Source organism: Mustela nivalis (genome assembly GCF_964662115.1).
Source record: "Mustela nivalis genome assembly, chromosome: 1".
NCBI lineage: Eukaryota > Metazoa > Chordata > Mammalia > Carnivora > Mustelidae > Mustela > Mustela nivalis.
The window spans coordinates 179,922,603-179,949,763 of NC_139020.1; the positions used below are offsets into that span (position 1 = coordinate 179,922,603).

The following is a 27,161-nucleotide window of genomic DNA, read 5'->3' on the forward strand; positions in this document are numbered from 1 at the left end:
AACTCACCTCCCTTCATATCATAGTGTCTATAATCTGGGCTGCTCGTTTGGGTTAGTTAGAGATCTAGGAGGCCTAGAGTTGACGAGGAAACCAACTTTGTACATCATAAGGTTGATAATTGGTTCAATTTCATCCCACATATATTAATTAGGCCCTTACTATCTGTAGGATGCTGTGTTAGACTCTGGGATACAAAGATAATAAATCATACATCCTCCTGTGATGTAATATGCAGCTGATGAATCACTGAACTCTATTTCTGAAATTGGTAATACGCCAGATGTGAATTAACTGAATTTAAATAAGATTAAATTTTAAAAAATTAATCATACATCCTGCCCTTGACAAAGTTCCAGTCTAATGTAAACTGTATTGTTAAAGGTCTCCTAAGGCAAAAGAGAAATCACACATTAATTGGCTTAATTGATAAGGAAATCATATTATCTCACAGAAGTGGGCATCCCACAACAGTGTTTGAAGACTCCAATTTCCCTTGTTGATCATTGGCTTGCTTAAATGGAATCTCTGTCTGGCTTCATCATCAGCTAGTGGTAAGGTGGCTCTGCCAGTTCTAGAAAACCTATCCCAGAAACCCCCTCAAGAGACTTCACCTTGGGTCTTAATGGCCAAGACCGCATCAGATGCCCTTCCTAAACCAATCATATGGGGTGAGAATGGGATTAGCATAATTAGTTTAAGCTACCTATTTGGGGTAGAATGGATGTTGGGTAATTGCCCTAGGACCACTTGGACAAGCATAAGAAATAAGAAGTTCACTCCAGTGTAGTATATGCATTGATAGGAATCTCTGAGGTTACAGAAGAATTCTCTATACAGAGTTTACCATATTTTTTTAACATTTTATTTATTTTATAGATTGAGAGAGAGAGAGCATGGTGGGTAGGGGTAGAGGAAGAAGGAGAGAGAAACTGAAGCAGACTCCGTGCAGAGCACAGAGCCCTAAGCGGACCTCGATCTCTTGACCCTGAGATCATGACCTGAGCTGAAATCATGAGTTGGGCCCTTAACCAACTGTGCCACCCAGGCAGCCAGATTACTGTATTTAATCATTTGTTGATGCAAAAACTTTATTTTTAACTAAGCTAAAAGCTTTTCTGAAGTTTGATTAGACTATAATGATTGTATCCCCTAATGTCTACCTCTGTGCTTCTTACACTGGGGTCATGTACTGTCCTCAGTGAGTATTAGGAGGTGCCCCAAGGGTGTATAGGAAACCAAAACTAAACGTTGTAAATCTTCCTGTACCAGCATTTTTACTTAATGTATTTTTAAAAAGAAAATCAAAGATATATTATGGAGAAAAATACAAATCTCCGTGAATCTTTAAGATAAAAATTAGTGGGGGTACCTGCGTGGCTTAGTGGGTTAAAGCCTCTGCCTTTGGCTCCGGTCATGATCCCAGGGTCCTGGGATTGAGCCCCACATCAGGCTCTCTCCTCAGTGGGGAGCCTGTTTCCTCCTCTCTCTGCCTGCCTCCCTGCCTACTTGTGATCTGTCAAATAAATAAATAAAATCTTAAAAAAAATAAAGATAAAAATGGTGAATTCAATTTCCCATCATTAAAATTGCTCCGGGACCCACCCTTGGCCCCTGAAGGCTCTGCCATGTAGTTTACTTGAATGGAATAGTTGAAAAGAGCCAGTCTGCATACATGTTACTGTTGTGGAAGGAAATTTAATTAGCCTGGATGCTCTTCTTTCCACACAACCATATTCAGTGGTTGTGGGCCTTGGAAAATTCTTCTTCAGCTTGAACATAATCTGATGGATGTTTTTGGTAGTTGTGTTTTATCATGTAAATAAAATGTTTGGCATTTATTTAATTCTATATTGAGTATCTTAAATTACTTATTTCAATTCTTTATCATCTCTGAAACTATATAGTGGCATGTATGGAAAATGACATTCAAAAAGAATGCCAGTAACTGTTGACATTCTCAGCACTCTTGTAGTTAATCAGTTAACAGACTTAAGTATTCTGTTTTAGAAATAGAAACAGGGAGCAAATCCACAAGGCAAATGAGTTCAAGTCTTCTTATCTTGCTCCTAGCATAACTTGAAGTAATAGAAACAGAACCAGTTTCTGTACGTTCCAAGCACTCTAGAAAGGGGCTTTAGAGAATAAGCCACTTAGGAGGACAAATATGTCTTGTATAATCCCACTGCTACTGTCAAGACCTATTTGAATCAGGTCAAATTAAAATCAAGATGGTTCCACATATCACCTTCTTAGCACACAGTGTCCTGCTGTAGTAGAAATATCTCACACTTTTTTTTTTTTTTAAGATTTATTTATTTATTTATTTAACAGAGAGAAATCACAAGTAGGCAGAGAGGCAGGCAGAGAGAGAGAGAGAGAGGAGGAAGCAGGCTCCCTGCCGAGCAGAGAGCCCGATGCGGGACTCGATCCCAGGACCCTGAGATCATGACCCGAGCCGAAGGCAGCGGCTCAACCACTGAGCCACCCAGGCGCCCAGAAATATCTCACACTTAAGTCATCTGATCACCTTCCTAGGTCCCAACCATTTTTTCCCAGTCTTGTTTTTCATCCAAGAATTGCCCTAATCCAAATTAGGGCATATTCTCCCCACTTTTTCCTTGGAAGATACTTCTAGTCCTAAGGAGTAGTTGGCAAGCCTTTTTATTTTTGGCTCTCTGTTAATTCTAAGCTTTCTTTTAAATAACACTTTATTTGTTCAAATGAGTGAGGCCCTCCTAGGATCATGGATAGCTTTTGCATGGACATCGACTCGATGGTCAGGTTTATTGAGAACCTACTATGAGCCAGGTGCTAAGCAATGGTGGCACAATGGTGGCAAGGCGGGCACTCGTGGTATGTATTGTCTGGAGGGGTACTCTCCTACTATATGGATCAACATTCAAGCTAAGTCTGGAAAGATAAATAGGAGTTCGCTGGGTGAAATTCTGGGGTGAATAAGAGTATTCAGAACTAAAGGAATATCAGATAAAAAGCCTAGGGTAAAGGAGTTGGAACCCAAAAGAAGACTGGTGTTGCCTTCTGTGATGAGGAAGAACATGGGGTAGGAATCACAGACAAGAAGCTGAAAAGGTGACTCAGAGTGTCAGAACAATCCTCGCAGTCCAATCTCATTATTTGAATTATTTACTGGCTTAACCATCATTTTCCCTCGATAAGTAGAAACTTCAGCCCAAGTTGAATAAATATAGAGAGATAATAGACTCCAGATTAATAGAGGGCTCTACATTTCTGTGTGAGCAATTCTCATTGTTTTCAAGGACAGTAGAGTGAATGAAATGGAAGTACCAGGCTTCATATTGGGGACACTCATTTCCAGGCTTGTCAGGAGATGAAAGCCTTTTTCAAGTTCTCCATAGTGGAAGCTGGACCATGAGCACACCATCGTACTCTTCTAAGCTGGGGGGCGTGTGGTGAATTAAGTACCAGATATCAACCCACTGGGCCACTGCGTTTCAATCAATTTCATTTGCTGCTTAAACAACATACGTGAATTGGAAACTGCTGCGTTGAAAGAAAATCCAGCAATCCCTGCCCTGAGGATTCTTCCCTTCAGACTTGTTTGTTACAAATAGGTTTTTTTTTCCCTTCCTCTTAATCCTATTTTACCTTGAATGACTTCTCTAGAAGTATTTCAATTCTGATTACATTGTATTGCTTTCCTGGTATTCCTTTATTCCTTTTAAATAACTGTTTCATCCATACAGCATGATGTATCTGTTTAGATAACATGGACTATGTCTGGAGGCGCATACAAAAAACTAGAAATAGTGGTAGCCTTTGTGGAGGGGAGACGGGCAGGGCTGCCACTTCCTTACATAGCATTTTCATGCGGTTTAGATGAAAAGGATTGTTTCCTCAGAGCTATGAGTTATGGCTTATCCAGCAGAGCCCAGGCTCGATTATAACCTCTCCTCACTTCCTCAGCCACATACCATTGTGCAGTAAACAACTTGAGCAATCTTACATGGCAGTTCTGGAAATCAGCTGGGGAACCAGGATAGGTGAGAGAGGTAACATTTCATTCACTGTAGAATAACCTTTTGTATGATTCCATGTGCATTTCAGAATTAGAAATCAAAAAGTAATATGTGCTGATATAGCAAAGCAGGAAAAGGAAGGCCTCCCAAATAATAATAATAATAATAATAATAAAAAGCATCAAGTGAACCAAACTCAAAATCACTATCATTAATTTGATGTATTTTCCTGTGTTTTTTTTTTTAATCTGCCTGCATTTACTGAGTTTCACAGTAGAGTTCGTCTGCAGTACTGATTTCCTGCTTTTATTTTTACTCTGTTTCGTATAATAGACATTTTTTTCCAATCAAGAAATTCAAACACCTTTTCCTCAGAAACAAGTATTGTATGCTCATTGTAGAGTATTCAGAAAATATAAGTAAAGGGTTAGGATGTATTCTATTTTTTAAAATTTATTTATTTGTGTGTTTGCTTATTGGTAAGAGCTTTATTGAGATAGAGTTCACTTTATGTGTTTAAAGTGTATAGTTCAATGGCTTTTAGTATATTGACAGAGTTTTTTACTTTACTATAAGCTAAATTTATGATATTTTCATTGACTTCAAAAGAAACCCTGTAACCTTTAGCAGTCATTCCCCATGTCCCCTACCCTCCCTTCATACCGCCCCACTGAGCCCTATAGGCAACCACTACTTTCCATCACTATTGACTTGCCTAATTGGGATATTTTATGTAAATGACATCATTTTTGCTGTCTTCTTTCACTTAGCATAGTTTTTTTGAGATTCATCCATATTGTAGCATGGATCAGTATTTCCTCTTCTGTTGTTACTTATTTTTTTATGATGGCTTGATTATTTATTCTTGATTAATTTAGACACAAGTCACAAAATTCACCCTTTTAAAGTACACAATTCAGTGGTTTTTAGTATAGTCACAAGGTTGTACAGTGATCACCATAATCTAATTACAAATTATTTTCATTACTATAAAAAGATATGCCAGGGACTGAGTCAGTTAAGTGCCTGACTCTTGATTTCAGTTCTGATCATGATTTCAGGGTCATGAGATCAAGCCCCATGTTGAGCTCATGCTGAGTGTGGAACACGCTTAAGATCCTCTCTCTCCCTCTGCCCCTCCCCCTCTTCTCTTTCTCTCTCTCTCTCTAAATAAATTTTTTTTTAATAAAATAAATTACAAAAAAAGAAATTCCATACCCATTGCTAGTCTCTTCCCATTCCATCCCCCCAAAACCCTGACAACTACTAACCTATTTTTGGTCTCTACGGATATATGGTTTTTGTCTGGTGTCTTTTACTTAGCATAATATTTTCAAGATTTGTCTATGCTGTAGCATGTGTTATTACTTCATCCCTTTCCGTGGCTGAGTAATATTCCTCTATATAGCTGAACCACCTGGTATGTGTCCACTACCAAGTGACATCTGAGCTGTCTCCATTTTTTGACTCTTATCTATAATGCTGCTATAAACATTTGTGTGCAACTTTTGGGTGAATATAACGGAACACATTTCCATTCTCTTGGGAATATACCTCGTTCCTTTTTATTGCTAACTCATCTTATATTATATGGATATATCACTTTCTATTCAGTCTGTTCATCAGCTGGTAGATGTGTGGGTTGCTTCCACCATTTGGTTATTAGGAACGGTGTAGCTATGAGCATTTGTGTACAAGTTCGTTTTTTAAAACACCTGTTTTCACGTCTTTAGTGTATATACCTAGGAATGGAATTGCTGGGTCATAGGGTAATTCTCTGTTTAACCTTTTGATAAATCGCTTATCTTTTCCACAGTGGCTATGCCCTATTTTACATTCATACCAACAATGTGTGAGGTTCCTTTCTCCACATCCTTGCCGACTCTTGTTATTATACTTCTTTTTGGTGATAGCCATTCTAGTGGATGTGAAATAGTATACCACTGTGGTTTTGATTTGAATTCCCAAAGGATTCATGGTGTTGAGTATCTTTATATGTGCTTAGGAGGCATTTATGTATCTGTTTTTAAAAATTGTTTATGCAAATCCCTTGCTTTACTTTTAAATTGGCTTATTGGTCTTTCTCTGATTCAGTTGTAGCTCCTTATATACTCTAGATAAAATTTCCTTATCAGATAGAAGATTGGCAAATATTTTTCCCAGTCAGTGTCTGGGATTTTTCCCCCCACTTTATTTATTGTATTTAATGTATTTGTACTGAAACACAAAAATGTTTAATTTTGATGAAGGCCAATTTATTTAGTTTTTCTTTTGTTACTTTTGCTTTTGGTGGCGTATCTAAGAAATCACTCTCTAATCCAGTGCCACAAAGATACACAATTTTTTAAAATTTCACTCTTAACTTTTTTTTTAAGATTTTTTAATTTATTTATTTGACAGAGAGAGATCACAAGTAGGCAGAGAGGCAGGCAGAGAGAGAGAGAAGAGGAAGCAGGCTCCCTCCTGAGCAGAGAGCCCGATGTGGGGCTTGATCCCAGGACACTGGGATCATGACCTGAGCCGAAGGCAGAGGCTTTAACCCACTGAGCCACCCAGGCGCCCCTAAATTTCACTCTTAACTTTTAGTTCTTTGATCTATGTTGAGTTAATTTTTGTATACAATGTGATGTAGAGGTTCGAATTCATTCTTTTGATGTTACTGTCCAGCTGTCCTGCCACCATTTACTAAAAACACTACACTTTCCCATTGAGTGGTGTTGGCGCTCAAATCAGTTGACCATCAATGTGGATTGGTTTCTGCACTTTTGATCCTTATTCCATTCCATTATGTGTCTATCCTTATGCCAGTACTAGTCTGTCTTGATTACTATGGCTTTGAGGTTAGTTTTGAAATGTAATCTATTGAACATAACAAAACATCCAACTAAAACAGCTTAAACTATGTGAGGTCTTTTATTGTTTAAGTCTCACTGTGAGTTATCTGAAAATAGACTGCTCCCAGGTAGATCTGACATGTAAATTTACAAAGTCATCAAAGACCCAGATTTGACCATCCCTTTTTCTCCTATCTTTGGTGTCAGTGCATGTCCTCTTCATCACAAGATAGCTGCTATGGCTCAAAGCATTGTGTCTTCATCCGACAATGCCCCAAGCAGGAATCAAGGAATATGCTGACAAAATTCTTGTGTTCCATTTTTTTCAGAGAAAATGTTTTCCAGAATTCTTTAGTGGGGCACCAGTTTAGCATCTGCCTTTGGCTCAGATCATGATCCCAGGGTCCTGGGATCAAGCCCCACATCAGGCTTTCTGCTCAGTAGGGACCCTGCTTCTCCCTCTCCCTCTGCCCCTTTTAATACCACCCACATGTGGCTTCTCTGTCTCTCTCTCACAAACAAATCAAATCAAATAAAAACTTTTCAGAAAGCTTCACTTTACATCTTATTGACAGATGGAATGTCATGCTTTCCCTTAAATCAATCATAGTTCATTTCGGGGATAAGGAAAATGAAGACTCTGAAAAGAGGGATGGTTGATGAAAAGACAGCTGACACCATCTGCCAAAATATATAAAGAGTAAAAGAATAAATCAAAATTATCTGCAAGCCCACCACACTGAGATTATCATGGAATTTTTTTTAGAGTAAGGACATCTACCTTAAATTTCTTTGGTGCCAACTCCTTCTGGAGTGAAACTCCTGTTTCTTTCCTTTGTTATTGATTTAAGACCAGGTCATGAAGTTCTTTTCCTCATTCTTCTCAAATACTGCCTAGAGCTCTCTAAACTTTTGATCTGAAGAATATACAACTGTTTTCTTGACTCTATGAAATCTCCATAGGCCCTGGGCCTGTAGCTTGCTGCTTTCAGCTGCTTTCTCTTGTTGACAGTCCCTTTTGTAGTTGAGAATGCTACGTCACTAATACCAACTTTAAGTTAATTTTAGGAAAGCAAGATAAAATAAATACCTTTTTTTTTTTTTTTTTTGGTTTTTACATGCCAAACTTTGCTTGTATTTTGTTCTTGCTGCCCAGGGCCAAATAGTCGAAATTCCTAGTAATAATCCTACCAAATCATTCTGTATTTTTTAGTAATAACAGGAAAATGTATTTTTTATAACTTCTTTGTTTGATGGCCAGAGTATACCTAGTCTTGTGAATTCTTACTACTTTGCAAACCTTCAATCTTGGCTGATTTCTCTTTTTCATTTTACTAGTTATTGCCACATACACAGTTTGATTGATCTTTGGAGAGTCAAGATTTTTGATGTGTCTTTGGTTTTCTTCTTTCATTCATTGCATAGAAGTGAAGGTCCATTGGGTTTCAAGTAACTGCTCTTAACCCCCATAAAAAAAATTCTACTGCTTTTCATTTTCTTTTTCTTCTCATCACTGTTTTATTCTTACTTAAATTGGGTGAGTCCAAAGGGTGGGCATTTTGTCCCCTTCACTTCCTGAAGGAATAAATAAGTCCCAGAGCCATTCATACCCTATAAATTATAGTATGAGGCCAAAGAAAATAATATCAGTACAAAAGAAATGGTCCTTTTGACTCTCAAATTAGAAGGATTAAAAAATTAGCAGGTATTTAAGATGCTTATAAATGCTTTTCCCTCTGATCTTCAGCTAATCACCCAGCTTCTCTGTGCCTCAGTTTATTTATGCATTAAATGGGACCAGCATATCCTTTCTCCATTTGACCTTGGGAGAACACTGTGGAAATCAACTGATGCTACTTGTGGACCTGACTTTATTTAGAAAAAAAGGTGCTATAGGGGCTTCTGGATGTCACCAATGGTTAATCAACCGACTTTTGGTTTCAGTTCAGGTCTTGATCTCAGGGTCCTGAGATGGAGCCAGGCATCAGTCTCCTCACTCAGTGGGGGGGTCTGCTTGAGACACTCTCTCCCTTTCCCTCTCCCCCTGCTCCTCCCCTCCTCTCTCTCAAATAAATAAATAAATAATTTTTTTTAAAAAGTGCTAAATAGACCAATTTCTTACTATTTTAATTTTGTCCTAGTTGGTATGCGTGTAAATTAAGTATAAATAAAAGGTGACAAATTATGGGGGTGGGAGGTAAGTCACAACATTGATACTATTTCTTCTTTCAAGAAGAAGGTCAGCTCTTTCCCACTCACCCCTCTGGGCTTCTTTGGAACCAACATCCCCTCCAAGTGCTTTCTTATCTACATAGATGACTTCTAACATTTGACGTGGCAGGAGCTTCCACTATGTGTTCAATGGATTGACTAGTAAAAATGGAGACAATGTGGCATCTAGCATGTTGCCCCCCCCTTTTGGATATTATTTAGTTTGTAGAGTTCGTAGATCTTTATGATGCCAAAAAGCCATTCAAAGTCAGGATGGTGGCTGCAGCCTACTGCTCAGCCTACTGGTCCGCCCTGGGCAATCTTAACTGGTTCCTTCCCCTTCCGGATTCTGCTACTTCCGCAGACTCCCTTCCATCGCCTCCTGCTTGAGTCCAAGACTGGAAGATCCTTCTCACTCCCTCAGCCAAATGGAAAGAGGAGGGAACACAGGGATGGAGGGAAGAATAAGACCGCCCAGCTTCTGGCTCAGGTGGGATCGAACCAGAACTTCTCTCCCCGCCAAACCCTCCTACCTCTTCCTTGGTTGGGGTGGGGTATAGAAAGGAGAGGGGCGAACAGAGCCTGAATGAGAAGCCTCCCTCTGCACAGTTGCTTTGAAGAGAGCACCTTCACCCATCAAATCCTCACCCTGTTCTGCAGGTTAACACTCTGGGGCCCCCAGAGAGGGGTGGGGGGTGAGAGAAATGTTGACTCCTTTGGCTTAGTTATGTAGACATTCCCACAAGCCTATGCTAAGCCTTTTCTTCTCACCCCTGGAACTCTGCATCTGCTGCCCAGATGGGCTTCCCTGACTCTGCTGCTGTTCAAACATCCTCTACTGCTGGTTTTTCTAAGTTCCACAAATCTGGGATCTGTCTTATCATAGAGGATTCATTCTTACTGCTTTCTGCATGGAACGTTATTTGGAGCATTATTTGCGTGTGTCCTCCCCCGTACCTAGCTCTCTCCTACTCACCCCTCTGTCTCAGCTGCAGTGTCATGTGATGCGTTCCCTGACCCTCCCCCACCCCACCCCCTGCCACATCCTACATTACATGTCTCCCTTATAACTCTTGTGGCAGTGCCCGCTTCCTCTTATTACTTGGTCAGTTGTCTACCTTCCCCCACTCTACTCTAAGGCCTGCCGGACAGAGATCATCTCTGTTTTGTTACAGTGCATTCTAAGTACTTAGTCCCCTGCCTGACATATAATGCGAACTCAATACATAATTTTTTTAAGCTACAAGAGTATGTATTTGGGAAATGGAAGACCTTCTTTCTGTATTCACTGTTGAGACAAACAGTCATTCATTCGTCAGTTCAATAAGCATTTACTGGTTGCCTGCTATGTGACAGCCACTGGGGAAACAGATATGAATAAGACCTTTTCCCTACTGCTTCCAGTGGCTTCTGAATGGGGGTAGCTCCTATCATACCTAGGGGCATTCACAATGTGTGGAGGTGCTTTTGTCACTGATGTCATAATGACTGGAGGACTCCTGGCTGAGCCCAGGGTCACAAAACATTTTCCAGTGCAAGCGGTACTCTTCAACCAAGAGAGACCATCCAGCCACCCACCCCCAACACACCCCCAGGGCTTCCTGATAGAGCTTATAGTCTAATAGAGAAAAGAAGAAGTAGGGGAAATATCCTGTCATAGGAGAGATTCTGTAGCATTGCATGGCCCAAGGGAGACATTAGTGTTGTACCTTGGCGTCTTTGTGGTGGGAATTTTTGAAATGGCCCCACAAAATCTTTTCCCCAACTAAGGAGTCTCTAATTTAAATGAAATGATAAAACCAGAAGTCAAGTACCATAATAAAAATAGTTGATGATGAAAATGAACTATTCCACATTTTTATGATAAATCGCCAAAAGGTAGGTAAAGATAATAGCAAATAGCATTCCAGTTCTTTCTCAAAGGACGTTAAGTTCATTATAGCTCTCTGTAAGAGCCCGAAAAGCATCATAGGATGATTGTTACATTCTTCCCTTTCCAGTCTGCCTCTTGGGAGAAAATATCAAGAGGGAAGAGTGTTTCCTCCCACGGAAGTCATGTAAGAGGAAGAGCAAAGTGTAGCATTTAACTAGACCAGGGTTCATCAGTTTGCATGACTGACATTTTAGGTGAAGAGTTCTCTTTTGTGGAGGCTGACCTGGAGATTGGAGGATGTTGAGGGCCATACCTGGCCTCTACCCAGCAGACACCAGTAGCATTCCCCCCATCAGCTGTGACAACCAAAACTGTCTCCATATATTGACAAATGCCCCAGAGGTAGGGACGCAAAATTGCCCCTGATTGAGAGCCGTTGAACTAGATCTTGTTTTCATCCCCCTGGAGCCCAAGTCAGATATTCAAGCTCTATCAGAATTTAGCCATGCGGGCTTTTCAGGTGTGTAGACAATACTATTTACAAACGTCTACTGGCACAGGGATGCCTGGGTGGCTCAGTGGGTTAAGCATCTGACTTGATTTCGGCTCAGGTTATGATCTCAGGATTGTGAGATCAAGCCCCCCTTTGGGCTCCATTCTGGGCATGGAGCCTGCCTGAGATTCCTTCTCCCCTTCTTCCTCTGCCCCTCTACCCCACTCCCACCACCCCCTAGCACTCTCTCTGTCCAAAAAAAAAAAAAAAAAAAAAAAAAAAATTGTCCACTGGCAGTGAATTTTTCATGGGCAGAAGGGACCACTGGAAGCTGCTATGTTACTGACTCTCTCCTTCTAGAGACAGGAGTTGGCATCTCATGCTGTCTTCCCAGCATTGCGCTCTTCTTCCTGCTGATTGCTCAAAGGAGAACCTACAGGAGCCTCAGGGATAATGACAATTTCTCTTTTATCTCCCTAGCAGAACTCCCAGGTGTATGAGTAATGCTGTCACCCGAAGCATCTTTTTAAGTCTCCAGAGAGAGCTGCAGGAAATTACAGCGTATTGCAGGGAACTGTGATGCTGAAGAGGAAAGAAAGTCCTCTTCTAGAAAGAAAGAAAGGAAATTATGAGCAAGATAATTTTGTAGCCTGCTTGATTTAGCTCCCTTTCCACTGGAAATTTCAGGCCAGCTTCAAGGGCGTGTGCCTACGATCTGGTTTGTCCCATGTGGTTAGTCCATTTTAAGAATGATGCCACACTTGGGTCGCTCTTTTCTCCACAGCTGCACATCTGGGTTCAGTGGCCACCCTCCTCCCCCCATTGGTCCCTAGCGAGGAGGAACTTGCCCTTCCTTCCCTGTCCTAGAGCTTTGTACTTCTCCTTCTGCAGGAGAGGAAAGCTGTGTGGGGAAGAAGCAGCACCAGGGCGGACGTCGGTGCCTTTATTTGTCTTCGATCCAGCTCTGGGCATCCACGGCCTCTCCAAGTCCCCCAGCAAAGGGCGGCTGTGCTACGGAAGATGGAGCTTCAAAAAGCTTTTCGGGAACTTGAATGAAAGTGACAGACTTGCCCCCTGCAAACAAATCACCACCAACTGTGATCTCCAACCCAGAGAAAGAGATAGGAAAATAGATGTAGATGATGAGTTGAAATTAAAAAAGAAAAAAAAGAGTCAAGAAAAAAAAAACCACACACACCTTACTTCTGTTTCATTGAAAAAAAATTTTAAACAGTTCATAATTGGCGTGAAGTGGTGGTGGTGGTAATTTGTTTTCTTTGGGTGCTTACCCTTTGCCAGCTGCTACACTAAACACTTTATATGGAATATTTCATTTCATTTTCCCCAAAACCCTAGATAGTGGATTCTGATATTATCCCCATTTTATAGAAGAGGACACTGAGGCTCTGTAGGTTTTCGGAGCTTGTACAAGGTCTGAAAGAGCAGGGATTTAACTCAGGTGTCTTTCTCCTAGGAGACTTGGCTTCTGCCAGCCCTGTCTTACAGCAGTTCTTTTCCCCGCTGTAGTGTGACTCCCCCCAGAGGCCACATGAGCACTGGGATTGCCGACCTCACACCAAGAGTTTCTGATTCTGGAGTGGGCTGAGAACTTGCATCTCTCGCCAGTTCCCCCCAGTGATGTTGATGCTGCTGGTTCAGGTCCTGCACTCTGAGAACCCTGACAGCACATTCCACTTCCCAGAAAATAGTATAAGCACCGACTTCGGAAATCTGGAACGCAGATGACTGTGGTCAGAATTGAGCACTGACTTTAGACCTGTGCACAGAGAGATAAGAGCTCCAGTTTCTAGAACATGTCTTCTGAGAGCGTGGTGCCATGAGACAGAGATAATTGACCTGTTGGAGGTTTTATTCTGGTATTCCCCTTGCTGCCCGACATTTCCGAGAATACAGTCACACTGCCTCATTAAATAAATGTACCACCTCCATTCACTCATACTAAAACTCCATTCTTGAAGTCCCATAGTATTCCATTAGAAGGATGACATTTCATTTTCAAACTATACGTAGCTCAGCTTCTTTTGATTCCATAAGACCTAGTGTACGCCGATTTTGTGTAAACACTAGGACCATTGTGTTTGGAAAACATCACCAGAATGCTAATACTCATGAGCCCAGAGGGTAGACTTACCGCGAAGAATTGTTTCCAAATCTTGGATCAGGTCGTGTGTCCAATGAACTAATTCAACAAAAACTCTTAGGTGATTTTACTGGCAATAAGAATAAGTACAAAGTAGTAGTAGAAGTGTTATTTAAAATTTCCTGCTTATGGGTCCTTCCAAAACAATGGACACTTTGAGAACACATTTTTGCATTCTGACTGATTGAGTTTCACCTGAAGTAAGATTCCAAAGGCACATTTGAAACCTGAAATAAAGCTGATTTACTTGCCGATAATCTGTTCTGAAGCCTTCTGAGCTAGTTCAGGAGAAAGGCTTTGGCACCTTACCTCTCTGCCACTTAATAGCTGAGATAACAGCCCAGGTGTGAAACTACCAATAAAAAGACCATTGTCCTACAGATGAATTCAGGAAACAAATAACATCCTGAAATTGGCTACAGTGCTTTTGCTATAAGTAAGTGAGTTGGGGGAAATCAGAGGGGAGACAAACCATGAGAGACTGTGGACTCTGAGAAACAAACTGAGGGTTTTGGAGGGGAGAGGGGTGGGGGATTGGGTAAGCCTCGTGGTGGGTATTAAGGAGGGCACTAATTGCATGGAGCACTGGTGTGGTGCATAAACAATGAATTTTGGAACACTGAAAAAAAATAAAATTTAAAAAAATGTTATACTATTATACGGAACTGAATTTTACACATATTCTAAAGGGAAACAGAGACTGGTGGTATGTGGGCTCTTTGGGCTCCTTTCCCCAAATGCCTTAGGCAATATCAATTCCGGGGAGATAACTTCAACAAACAACCACAACAACAAAACACTAATTGTCTGGTGACTTCAGGCGTGGTCCATTTCTTTCAGTTTTGAGTCAGGAATAAACTACCTGTGCTGTTTTGTGCTAACAGCTGCAGCTAGACATATCCAGGGGCTGAATTTTCCAGAACCCAAGCAAGGATTCTCTTGTGAGCTTCTACGTTCCAGCAAACAGTGACTGGAAGCTATTTGCCAAAGACCAAGAGCACTCTTTGTTTTGCTTGTGAACAGACTGCTGTATGGGAATTAGCACAGTGGATAGGTAGGTGGGGGACCCTGCCCTCCGGCTGGCAACAACAACAGAGCAGGTTGTCATTTTCTTGGAGACCCTCACATGAGGAGCAAAGGCGAGTTGTGCAAATCGCAGACACTTAGTTGCTCTGAGACTGGTGTCTTCAGCTCCTGCCTCCAGCACAACCAAGGAAACGTTCGGGGCTAATTCCCCCAGGGAAGTGGGGTCCACAGGGATGCTGTGGAGGGTTTTTTTTTTCCCCCTCCTGCCTCTGTGGCTGCCCAGAGGTATTTATCACCGTGTGCAGAGCAAAGCCTCTGTAGTGTAAAGTAAAATGCTCCCCAAAGCGGTTTAGGAGACGGGGCGTGTGTGTGTGTGTGTGTGTGTGTGTGTGTGTGTGTGTGTGTGTGTGTGTGTGTGCAGAGAACGTGCGAGCAAGAGCGCTGAAATGCAGCTCTCGTCTTTGCATGCGAAGAGCCGCTCCACGTCCCCCTCTGCCCAGCGCACTCAGGGAGCGCCAGGGGGAGTCCTCGCAGGCCAGGGCTTCCCGCGCCCCGGGAGCGCCGAGGGCTCGCCTGGCGGAGCTTAGCGCAGCTCGCTCGGCGCTGCCAGCCGGCGGAGCGGGCGGGGGCGGACACTGGGCTTCTGTGTGCCAGCCGCAGCCGTTGGCTGGCGGACGCCCAATCCCGGGGCATGCCGCGGGAGGCTGGCCTGGACGCACGGTGAAAGACGAGTTTGGTGGCAGGCTTGACCCCCCGGGCTGCCCGCAGAAGCCGGCGGTCGGGCCGCGGCGGCGGGGCTGGGCTGGGCTGCAGCGGTGGGAGCCGGGCCCCCCGGGGTCCCAGGGAAGGGGGCGGCATGGCTTCGGTGTTCATGTGCGGCGTGGAGGACCTGCTGTTCAGCGGCAGCCGCTTCGTGTGGAACTTGACCGTGTCCACGCTGCGGAGATGGTACACGGAGAGGCTGCGGGCTTGCCACCAGGTGCTGCGGACGTGGTGCGGGCTGCGGGATGTGTACCAGGTGAGCCAGGGCGCGCGGCGCCGCGGGGCCCTCGCAGGATGCCGGGCGCTCTTGGGAAGCCGGTTCCACCTGTATGATTTGATTCTCTCTCTCTCTTCTTCCACCTCTTTTTTTAAACTCCTAGCGGGCTGCTTGATTCCTGGGTCCAGTGTTCAGCATCCGTGGATAACTGTTGCCTGACAGAGCTTGTGAATTTTCACCACTGGGCATGGGGACATTTGCGAGTTAGCACCAGCCTTTGCAGACATCTGGTTCAGAGCGATGGTATACTGCCTGGCACTTAGCTCAGAAAGCTAGCTAGCTGGAGCTTTGCAGCAGAGGGTCTGCGGGAAGCGACTTTGACATTCAGATGATTCCTCCTTTTTCACTTTATTAGGGTGGATGGGGGGTGAGCACTTCAGGACCGAGGATTTCACACCGATTTATGGTCAGAGGGGCCTTGCTGGATGGGTATTCTGTCCTTTGATTATATTTCAGTTTTCCACCAGGCATCCCCGACTTGCAAGGCAGAGCCAGGAAAAGCTGATTCGCTGTCTACTGGCTTTTGGAGGAAGGACAGCAAATTGTGAACACTTTGCAGGAGAATGATGACTAGGGTAGGGAGGGGTGGCCTCGCGGATGGTTGGATTGCTTACGTTTGGATTTACTCCCCTCACACAACACAGCCTCTTTATTTCCCTGCGAGGTCCCATCCTGCAGGCAAAAAATGCAGCAACTTTGTTTAACTAGGAGTCCGTTTATCTTCTCTGGGACTGCAGCTTCCCTGGATTTTTTTTTTTTTCTTTTTTCATTTGTGGATTTAAAAGTCCTTTGCCTGGGTTGGTTAATATCTTTGAGATTAAAAAAAAAAAAATCTACATTGCATTTAGGAAGATTATACCTGGTGTTTACTATGGGACTGTATCATCATGTTTTCTTCCCTGTGATGTGGAAGCAGCTCTGTTATAGTTCCTGGATGCCCCCTACCCTGACCCCGTGCCCACTATGGCTATCATTTATATCTCATCATACTGGATCCTATATGTGATCAAGCCTCTGGTTTTGGCAAGCTGTAGTCTTCCATCCATCAAGCAAAATGAAAAGAGCAACCCCTGAGGTTAAACTGAGGGGATGTAAAGAACCAGCCTCCCCTTGTCACTGTTGATGTCCGTCCGTATCATCCTTGTTACAACATGAGCGGCATTTCCTTCATGCATTCAGGACTCATGCTTTAGAGAACATGTCTGTGATGTCTTGCATTTTGGGAAAATTCAGAAGCCAGACTGAGAAGCAGGACAGCCTGTAAGGGGTTTGAGAGTATTCTGGAGCCCTGGACATATGCCTGCTGACCACAGTATACAGATTACCTGGTTTTGGGGAGCCAGAAGTGTCCGTGTCTCGGTCGTTCTGTCTTTAGGGAAATCATTGTTGCATTGGTCTGTAGGAGAAGTGACCCCCATAGAGTTTTGGTTTTGCTTTTTAATGTTGGAGAAACTTTCAAATGGAGAACAAAAATATTGGAACCAAACAGGCAGCCTCTATGCATCTCTGCTCAAGGTTCAGGGGACATATTGCTTATTTCTTTGCTGTTAGTGACTAATGAGGTTAGGTTCCTGAATCCTGAGACACACCCCCCCCCATTATGGATTCTCTGTAAGTTTTATTCAATCATTATTCGTTAGCAGAACAGCAGCTTTAAGGACTGTCCTACTAAATTCTAAGTTCTTTTCTGTAAAATGGGTGGTTACTGAGTCACAACCCTTTCATGATAATAAGAAAGAGCATCTAAAATAATGGTAGCCATTTTTATGAGTATACTCATAAGTAGGAAATGATCTCAAGTTTCCTGGGCTTTGGGAGAAGTAAGAATTCTCAAAATATTTTAAAACTTGGGAGAATCATGGATTTCTTAATTGTACAACACAAGTTAATTATTAGCAAAGAAACATCATTTTCATGAATGTCTTTTAAATACTGAGCAAGAAAATAGTGACTTAAATATGTATAGAACTGAAAAGCAGTAATATGAAGGGGTTGGTACCTTGGGCTCCAAGTTAGAGAGACACGAGAATAAATCCAATCTCTGCCTATGTATGATCATACGTAAGTTACTTCATCTTACCCCAATTCAGTTTATCATTCATAAAATGGCAAATACAATGTATTAATCACAGAGGTTGATAAAAGAATTAATTGAGGAGTGCCTGGGTAGCTCAGTGGGTTAAAGCCTCTGCCTCTGGTTCAGGTCATGGTCTCAGGGTCCTGGGATTGAGTCCCACATCGGGTCCTCCGCTCAGCAGGGAGCCTGCTTCCCTCTCTCTGCCTGCCTCTGCTACTTGTGATCTGTCTGTCAAATAAAAAAAAAAATCTTTAAAAACAAAAAGAATTAATTGATACATAAGATATTTAGCACATTGCCTAGAGTTTAGGAAGCATCCCGTAAATGCCATCTGCTCTGTCATTTGGGATTTATAATAATAGGAAACCCAACTCTAGCCTACAAAATAAAAAGAAGGGACTTTTGACAAACTGAAAAGTTTAGCAGTTGATGAACTTCAGGCATGGTTTGATCCAGACACAATGTTTGTTGTCCATGATACTTTTAGCCTTGTCTTTTTCATGTATCGACTTTTCCTTTAGCTGGTTTCTTCCCTTATGATAGCAGTTCTAGGGCTTAGATCCACATATGAACCCATCTAGAATGAAAAAAACATTTCTCATCAAAAAATCCCAGTTTTCTCTCTGATAGATTAACTTAAGGTCTGTGCCCACCCCTAGTGCCAGGCACTAAATGGCTTGGGAAATGAGATTATAATTCAGGCATTCTCAATGGGAGTGATAGGACATTCCCATCCCCCCACCCCAAGGCAACAATTATTTCTTGGGAAGGGGAAGGGGGCATAAAAAAAACCCTACTCTTTTTGTGTATAAAACGCAGATATGCATACAATACCTAAACAGAGATACAGTATATTTTTGGCATTAGAATTTGCCGGGGGAGGGGGTGACTAGCAAACAAAAAACTATTTATGAGACTCCTTAAGACGATGATAATGAGTGTAACTGTTGAGAAACACTAATTATACTGAAAGGCTTGGACCAGTGGGGGAGCAGACCCATTTCTGCAGCTGGGAGTGAGGTTGGTCCCAGGCAGACCACGTAGCTGCCAAACAATGGGGGAGGGTCAGTGCTCAGTTGGGGTCCAATCCTGCAATGTCCCCTGCATCTGCCTTTTTAGAATCTCAAATCTAGAGCTCTTTAAATAAAACAGTCATTTGCCTAGATAAGTACAAAGATTCATGGCAAACGCATTTCTAAGAATTTTGCCACAGCAATTCAAGTTAACGGGGTGGAGGCTCATCTATTAGAACACCTTTATTGCTGTCCAATAATTACAATTTCTCAATCAGTGTCTGGTGGTCCTGGCCAGTTTACTGGCACATGAACTGGAAACCCCGTAGGGTTACGTATTTTATTGAACCCCATTTTTTATCATCTTGATAATGAAAAGGCGTCATTTTCTTGCTTCTAGGCTGAAAAGTCTTTGTGGAAAATCCAGGGCTCAGTGACTCCAGAGAGAAAGAAGGGTGGTGCAGGAGGTATTTGTTACATGAAATACCTGGCAGTTCCTAGGAGTGTTTTGTGTGTTCATATACTATAAGTGAAATAAGATCTCCCACCTAGTCATATGGAATTTGGCAACCACACCATCCCTGGCCGGCACAGCTGGGAAGGCATAATTTCTTTGGAATTGAACACTTCCTCTACGCCTAGATATTGGAGAGGCATGAGACTTGATTTGCCAAAAACCATGAATAATTAAGAGACTAGCTATAAGGCATTTCTGTAGTAACACGACTAAATAAAGAACAGGCGGAGGTTGTACTGGGGCTGCCTTTGAACAAAGACTTACTTTATGAGTGAAGGTCTGATTTCAGTTAAAGTCGCAGGCGGGACATTCACCTTCAATTTGGAGCTAAATCTTAAAAGCTGATTTATCAGCCATATATCTGTCCTGCTGATATCTTGCCTGGATGGGTTATGTAATAGCAATTAATTAAGTTTAACAAACAACTGAGGTGGAAAATGATGGGAGAATGTGGTTGAAAAAAATCAACACCCTTTTGCTTTTTATTCAGTGTGACATAGTCTAACAAAGCCCTCAGTTTGTTCCTTGGGATTAAGTTTTCCCCTCATCCCGACACCTCAAAGGTAGAAATTCTTGCTAACCCTGAATGGAGTCGTTGCCTGCAGCAGGAGGTAACTTGGACAGAATCCAAGATATTTAAGTGGCCGTAAGAGGCTGGGTCAGCTCCCCTGGGGCAGGCAGTTAGTCCTGAGAAGTAGCAGACCATGCAGACCAGGCAGAGGTTGTAGGCTCCAAGTCCAGCAAATTTGACCTTGACCAAATTGTTTTCCCTCCTTGAGCCTCCTGGGTTAAAGGGGAGAACTTCAGTACTTGCATAATGGGCAGGATGAAAAACTCATGAGATAATATCTATAACACTGAACACCCTGCCTGGTACAAGCAAATGCTCAGTTAATGTTAGCTCCTGGGTATGTATAGTACTTAACACCAGACCCATAGAAGGTCCTTGATGAAGGGTAGCTAAGGGTGTTAACTCTTGTTCTTAGAGGTGATACTAGTTCTCTGGAAATAAATTCCCATCTTTGCAGGCAACGATGTTAAGAGAGACTGTGGCTTCCCTCATTGTATATTGGGTGAGCCTTGGGATTTGCTCTTGGATTCACACAGTAGACCACAATTTTTTTTTAAGATTTTATTTTTATTATTTATTTGACAGAGGGAGACATAGTGAGAGAGGGAATACAAGCAGAGGGAGTAGGAGAGGGAGCAGCAGGCTTCCCACTGAACAGGGAGCCCCAATGCGGGGCTTGATCCCAGGATCTGGGATCATAACCTGACTGCCGAAGGCAGATGCTTAAGGACTGAGCCACCCAGGCACCCCAACATTTTGTTTAAGCCAATACAAAAAATCTAGGAGATCACAGGCAGCTCCCATTAAGGTCTCTAAGGAAATAACCTCTCTATATCCAAGACTCTGGTATCCATAAACTGGTAACACATGAAATTTGCATCCCACCATGTTGGCTGGGAAAGACCAACTCCTCCAAAAGTCAAGTTCCCTATTGAGCACTCTGTGGCCTGGGTGCATCTCAAACCATGTATATTTTGCTTGTCCCCAGCCTTCACTCTTCACAGTCCTCTGTATTACACAGACTAGAAGAGGACCAACAACTGGGAGCCACAGGAAAAAACTGTCCTGTCTCTCATTTTTGTAAATAAAGTTTTGTTGGCACACAGCCTCATGTTTTCAGAAATAAAGTTTTATTGGCACACAGCCCTGCTCATTCATTTACATGTCATCTGTGGCTGTTTTTGCTCTGCAGTGGCAGAATTGAGTCCTTGTGCCTTAACTACTTACAGCAGAGTAGTTATTACAAAGACTTTATTGGCCACAAAGTTGAAAATATTTACTGTCAAGTCCTTTAGAGAAAGTTTGCCAGTTCACACCCTAAGGGGGAAAAAAAGGCAACATATTGGGTAGAGAATGCTACAGGAAGAAAAGTCATAGAAAAGTCAATCATAGAAAAAAATAGAACTTGAAGGAATATGAAAGAATTTTCTCATCAAATGTCTAGTCGCCAGGAAATTAGTGAACAAATGTTCAGAGTGAGTGTTCAGGTTACTTTTACTAGGTCCTTTGTTGTGGAACATGATTGGAATTAGAGATTGATTCATTCTGCCGTTGGTTTATTTGTACCTAAAATCATGATCCAAGCGCTTACCGCAGCTCTGCTGCTGTGCCAAGACGTTAACAACACAAAATCAAAATGGGCATTTTTCCTGACCTCGAGGAATCTATTATCAAGGAGGGAGATAGTTAAGGAAATGAAACTTCAGATTCACAGTGGAGGCGATCTAAATCAGCCTGGATTAAAGCCAAAAGGGTGGGGAAGGAAACTAAGGAGGCTTCCTGGAGGAGGCAATTCTCCAGCTGAGGTTTGAGGGACAAGTAGGAGTTGGATAGATGAAGAAAGGCAGAAGGGCATTTCAGGCATAGGAAACATGGTTTTGGGGAGGGAGGATTATAAACAGATTTTTAAGGCCGATGGGGAGAGAGAGAAAGAGAGAGGAGTTGGAGTCAGAGATTTTGATTGAGAATAATGTCTGAACTTGAATGATCTTTTACTTTAGGATTTTGATGTTTTTTCTTCAGAACTTTGAGGGCAGGGGAGAGGTTGATTTAGATCCATCCCTGGCAGCAGTGAGGCTGATAGATTTAGGAGAGAGTGGCAGAGTGGAGGTGGGAAGGGGAGCTGGGAGGCTGTTGCAGTGATACAGATGTTAGTCAGGAGAGGATAGGTTGTGCTCTGGCAACAAACAGCCCCAGTATCCTAATGGCTTAAAGAAGCACATGTTTGTTTTGGGTTCATACTGTCTGTCCAATCACAGGTTGTCTGTAAGCTCTGCTCCGCACCGTCACGGAGGCTCACAGAATGTTCCTGCACCTTGCCAGTTACCAGGATAGAGGGTGAAGAGCTCTCTAGGGCTTTACCCTGGTAATTAAATGCTTGGCCTCTAAGTAGCTCATGTGACTTCTCGCAGGTCGTTGGTCTGAGCTGATTATGTAACCCCCTCCATCACGCGGGCCAGGAAAAGTGGTCCTACCATGGTACCGGATGGATGCTGTTGCAAATTTGGTTCCCAAAATGCATTCATATGCAGGATGCTTTCTGCAGAGTGCACTGAGATCAACACCTGTAGAAGGGATTAGAAAGAAGCAGGAGAAGCAGAGGAGAAACTGGTCTATAATTCAGGCTCAGTGAGGGCTTCAGCTGCTCTCATAGGTAGCTCTGGAATGGGGAGAGTTGTCCCCATTTGGAAGAAAAGGGCTGTCCTCCCCACCCCACCCCACCCCCGCCTCACCCAGCGTACATCAACACATCATTGGAGGTGGGCTGTCCTTGAGAATGTGGAGTGACCTTGACGTAGGCTGCTCTTTAAGGGAGGCCAATCCCCAGAAGGGGCTGAGAGCTGTCAGCTCAGAATGCTTCCGACAACTGAGGGAATAAATCTGGGCACCACATCACAGCATCTTCAACAGGTGTGAGGATCAAAACCTGAACTGAGGAAGGGCCCACGGGAAGGAAGTGAGAAGTAAGGATTGCACTATTGTGAAGGATGTGGAATCTGGCTTTATTTTAGAACACGGCCTGCCTCTCAGGTTCCCTGTTGAAGGGAACAGGCAGCCATGGAGTCAGTTAATAGCATTAATACCTACAGAAAGGAGAAAAAAACCTGGCAGATCAATGAAATGTGAGTCTCCTTATCATCACAGAGAAAATTCGTCTGCCATCTTTTCTGGTAATCACAGCCTAGGGTTTTATGGCAAGGAACGGAGATGCCAAGATCCTGAAAACTATGTTAATGTTTGAGCCCATCACTTCACAGGATGGGAAGCCTGTAGAAGACTGTGTGTATTTAAAATCAACAAGATTAGTCTCAGTGTCTTTGAAAAACATTTTGGAGACTTTGTGGCAAGCTTAAAAAACTAAATTAAGAATAGACTGTCCTGCCTTTTCAAATTGGCGTTCGTTTTTCCTCCTATCAGCTCGTCTTGGTGGAGCTGAGACGCAGAATAACTTCCTGTTGACTCCCCACTGTATTTATCATGAACATTATATTTGGGATGTCCAATGTGGTGGTTGTGGAAAAGTGTGAATGATTCAAATGGGAAATAAGATAGGGAGTTCTAAACTTTGTAGACGAGATAATATGACGTAGGGCATGGGAAGGAAGCAGAAATGAAACTCTCATGAAAAAAGTTAAAGTGGACATCCATATGTAATTACATACATGAGTGCCTATGGGTGTTCATACATAACAGGTATAAATTCTGGCATCCTGGAAATAGACTTGGCCTGAAAGAGTCTGATATATAGGATAAATTACATCATGTCATTTTCTCCTAAAGCCCTAATCGTTTTCAGTCTCCTAAATTTTGTGTTTGGGCAAAGCTTGCCGCTTAATTAACCATGTTTCTTTAACTGGTGTTTCTGAATAGCTCACAGTCTTGACTTGGCTAAGAGCTACTAATTATCTAGTAGGGGCTGTGTGCCAGGCCTTGTGCTTGTCACTTTGCATGAATTATCTTAAAACAAAACAAAAACCCCTTAAGGGAGTTTTCCAATATAGAAAAATATAAAACATGAGTAAAAGTCCACACACCTACCTCTCCATGTTAAGACATCTTAATATTTTGCCATGTTTGCTTTAGATACATTTTTGAAATATAATAAAGTTGAAAAAAGAGCAATGTAATAAATTGTATAGAATCAATTGAAACCACCATTGTACTTCTGCTGTCTCCCTAGAATCCTCCCAAGAAGTTCATGTTTCTCATTCCTGAGCATGTTTTTATAATTTTGCCACGTATGTGTGTATGTGTTAATATATAGGAACAATTTTTACCACTTCTGTGTCTGGCAGATTTATATAAAAATGGATCATTCTGCTCCCTTCTTATTCTCTCAGCAAACTTTGGGGACTTGTCTCTGAATTTATTTCAATCCCTATATTCCATGGCATGAATATACCCAATGCTTTGTTGGTGGACACTTTGGTTATTTCCCATTCTTCAGGGTCTCAGAATACTACGGTGAAAATAGTTGTGTTCGTCTCCTTGTGCTTGTGAGCTAGAACTTCTCCAGGGTACATACAGAAGATCTTTAGCTATAGGAGATGACGTGCCTTACCTTTGTCCTTGTAACAGTGCTATGAGATAATATCAAGAACCCCACTTTATTGGTGTTGTATACTTATTACCTATTAAGTCACGGTGTTGGAGTGTGAACAGCTCTGGCTGACTCCAAGACTCAGCCTCCTGCTACTGACTTGCTGCTTTATTTATTAAAAAGTAAACAACCGCGCCTGGGTGGCTCAGTGGGTTAAAGCCTCTGCCTTCGGCTCAGGTCATGATCCCAGGGTCCTGGGATTGAGCCCCACATCGGGCTCTCTGCTCAGCAGGGAGCCTGCTTCCCTTCCTCTCTCTGCCTGCCTCTCTGCCTACGTGTGGTCTCTGTCTGTCAAATAAATAAATAAATATATTCAAAAAAAAAAAAAAAGTAAACAACACATAAAGGCAGAATCTTATCAATTCATTCACTTATTCACTCAGCAAACACTGAGGGGAAACAGAGCCCGGCACTCAAAAATGCAATCTGTACTACTCAGGCTGCCTGAATTCAAATCCTAACTCACCTTTTGTTACCCATGTGAATTCTCGGAGACTGATTTCTTTTTTTTTTTTTCTGTTGTAAAATATAGAAAATTATAGTATCTCACTTAAACTATTTCTCTCCCAGGATCATTACCGAAATTCATTGTAGTGATAGTTTCAATAAACGGTGTGTCATGGCCGGCGCGACAAATTGACCAGGAAAACCATGAGGGCTAAGAGGATGATGAAAAAAAGTTAAGAGACAAAGAGATGGGGGCAGGAGGGACACTGAAGATGATGTCCAACAGTGCCAGTTCTATTCCACATCTTACAATCATTTATAAGGCAGACCAGAATAGGAGAAGCAATACATCAGTACCTAGTCAGATGACCGCAGTTTCTATAACAAGTTTACATTTTCGGCTAAATCCATTAGCCAGACAATCAACCAGGGAGTGGGTTATGGGAGGTACAGAACAACAGGGACTAACTAAGAACTCAGGACTCTGGCCACATTGTTCCCTATTGCAGGGAGAGTGTGTGGGAAGTCACGTAGGCGAGCGCACGACACATAGCACAGACCCTTTCTCAGTGCACTCAACTTTCCCTCCTTAACCTTGTCAAGGTGTCCGGACTTTGAAGGAGACACAAGTCAGGGCCTGGTTTGATCCTTGACTCCAACCATACCGTAGCCTTCAACACCGTGTTAGATAGATGTGCTGGCAGATGCATGGTTGGGTGGGTGGGTGGATGGATTTGTGCCCAGCAAAACGTTATCTTTATATGTGCCGTGTCCTCAGTGTCTTAGGTATATGAGTAACCATCAAGCCCCCTACAGTCTGCATAAGTCTTGGCTCCTCCTTCCTCCTCTCCACCCCAGATGAAGAACTACAGGCTAGGGGAGCAAGCAGGACAGGGGCGCCCAAGGACTTGGAGAGACACTGTGTCCCCCATGATTGCATGGCACAACTTTTGTCCCGAGACCCTGACAACTTCTGACTCTGGCACGAGAGCAAAGATGCTCCCAACTATTTAGTTGTTTTCTTTCTTTCTCTGCAACCGAAGCTATTGAACTTTCTTCTTCTCAACCCTGACCCCTAGACTCACATGCACGAAGGCTCTGGGACCCCGCTGGCAGCTGTCTCTCTCTCTCTCTCTCTCATCTGGGTAAGCTCTCCTCCGATATGACCCTGAGATTGGCAACTGCTAAGGAGACCCAGTTATTACACGCATCATGCTACCCTTGGGTAATGTAGCCAGCAAATATTTTTACAGAAATGAGTTTGTCTCATTAAAATGTGATTAGATGCTTATTATCTGAGAGAGAAAAGGGCCTTGATAAAACAGGGAAATAGAATGAGCTGTAGTCAGCTGGACCTGGTTTAAAATCAAGGCTTCATGACTTACCAGCTGTGTGACCTTCAGCCAAGCTGCTTAATTGCTCTGGGCCTGTTTCATTGCCAGTGCAAGAGATAAATAATACTTACATTTGCATGGTATGAAGGTTAAAAATAACAGGGTTGAGAAGTGGTAGCTTCTTGGTTGGGAAAATGTGGACCCTTTGCACAGACTTGGTCCTAAGCCTACAGTAATCATGCTAGAAGTTATATGAGAACAAAGACTGACCAGAGTGTGACTCCAAACGTGATTGTTTCATAGCTGGGTGACATGGGCCAATTATGTGACCTCCCTTTGCCTCATCTTCTTATGCATGAGATGAAGATGATTACAGGATCTACCTCCCAGGGTTGCTGAGGGGACAACACAGATAAATCAAGGTTTCACTAGGGTGGCTGGCTCATAGTAAGCGTTTGAAAAGTGTTAGCGATGTTATTTCTACTTAGTGAACATTTTCTCTGTGTCCGACATGGACACAGAGAAAAGCACTTCATAGTCACTATTCCGTGTAATTCTCCCAACAGTGCTGTGTGCCACTAGGCCAGTGTGGGAGGTGCGCAGAGCTGCTGAGTGACGTGTCCCAGAGCAGAGATGGGAGTTCACGTCTGTCCAAAGACAAACCCCATGCCCTCAGCCATCACGTGCCAGGTCCTTAGTTTCCAAACAGCTCAGCCTCTTCCTTTGCTCCCTTTGCCTGCCTGATGCGCTAGGACTTCTCCAGGCCCCATCTCTCCCTCTGCCAACCCCGTAGCCATAGCAGGAATCGGTGAACTGGTTGAGAGTAAATGGTGCGCTTGCTCAGTCCAGGCTCCAGAAGTAATTCAGCTCACGCCATGCTCATATCTGAATCCCTCCAGGGACATTCCCAACTCAGAAAACGCCAGCGCCACCAGACCAGCGTGGCCCCGCGTGACTGGCACCCGT

General features: G+C 42.9%; 1 protein-coding gene across 6 annotated transcripts in view; it reads left to right on the forward strand.

Moving 5' to 3' along the window:
* FRMD4B (FERM domain containing 4B) overlaps positions 1–27,161 on the forward strand; it is a 323,042-nt gene that overhangs the window by 132,951 nt on the left and 162,930 nt on the right. Inside the window, exon 1 of one of the 6 annotated variants that reach the window (XM_082691208.1) lies at positions 14,920–15,615. The exons of 2 other annotated variants lie outside the window; for them this stretch is intronic. In XM_082691208.1, the coding sequence (XP_082547334.1) occupies positions 15,454–15,615 (162 nt within the window). In that variant the 5' untranslated portion in view covers positions 14,920–15,453. Of the gene's footprint in view, positions 1–14,919; positions 15,616–27,161 lie in introns of those variants that run through there. 3 more of the 6 variants (XM_082691214.1, XM_082691211.1, XM_082691215.1) reach the window with 3 other exon arrangements.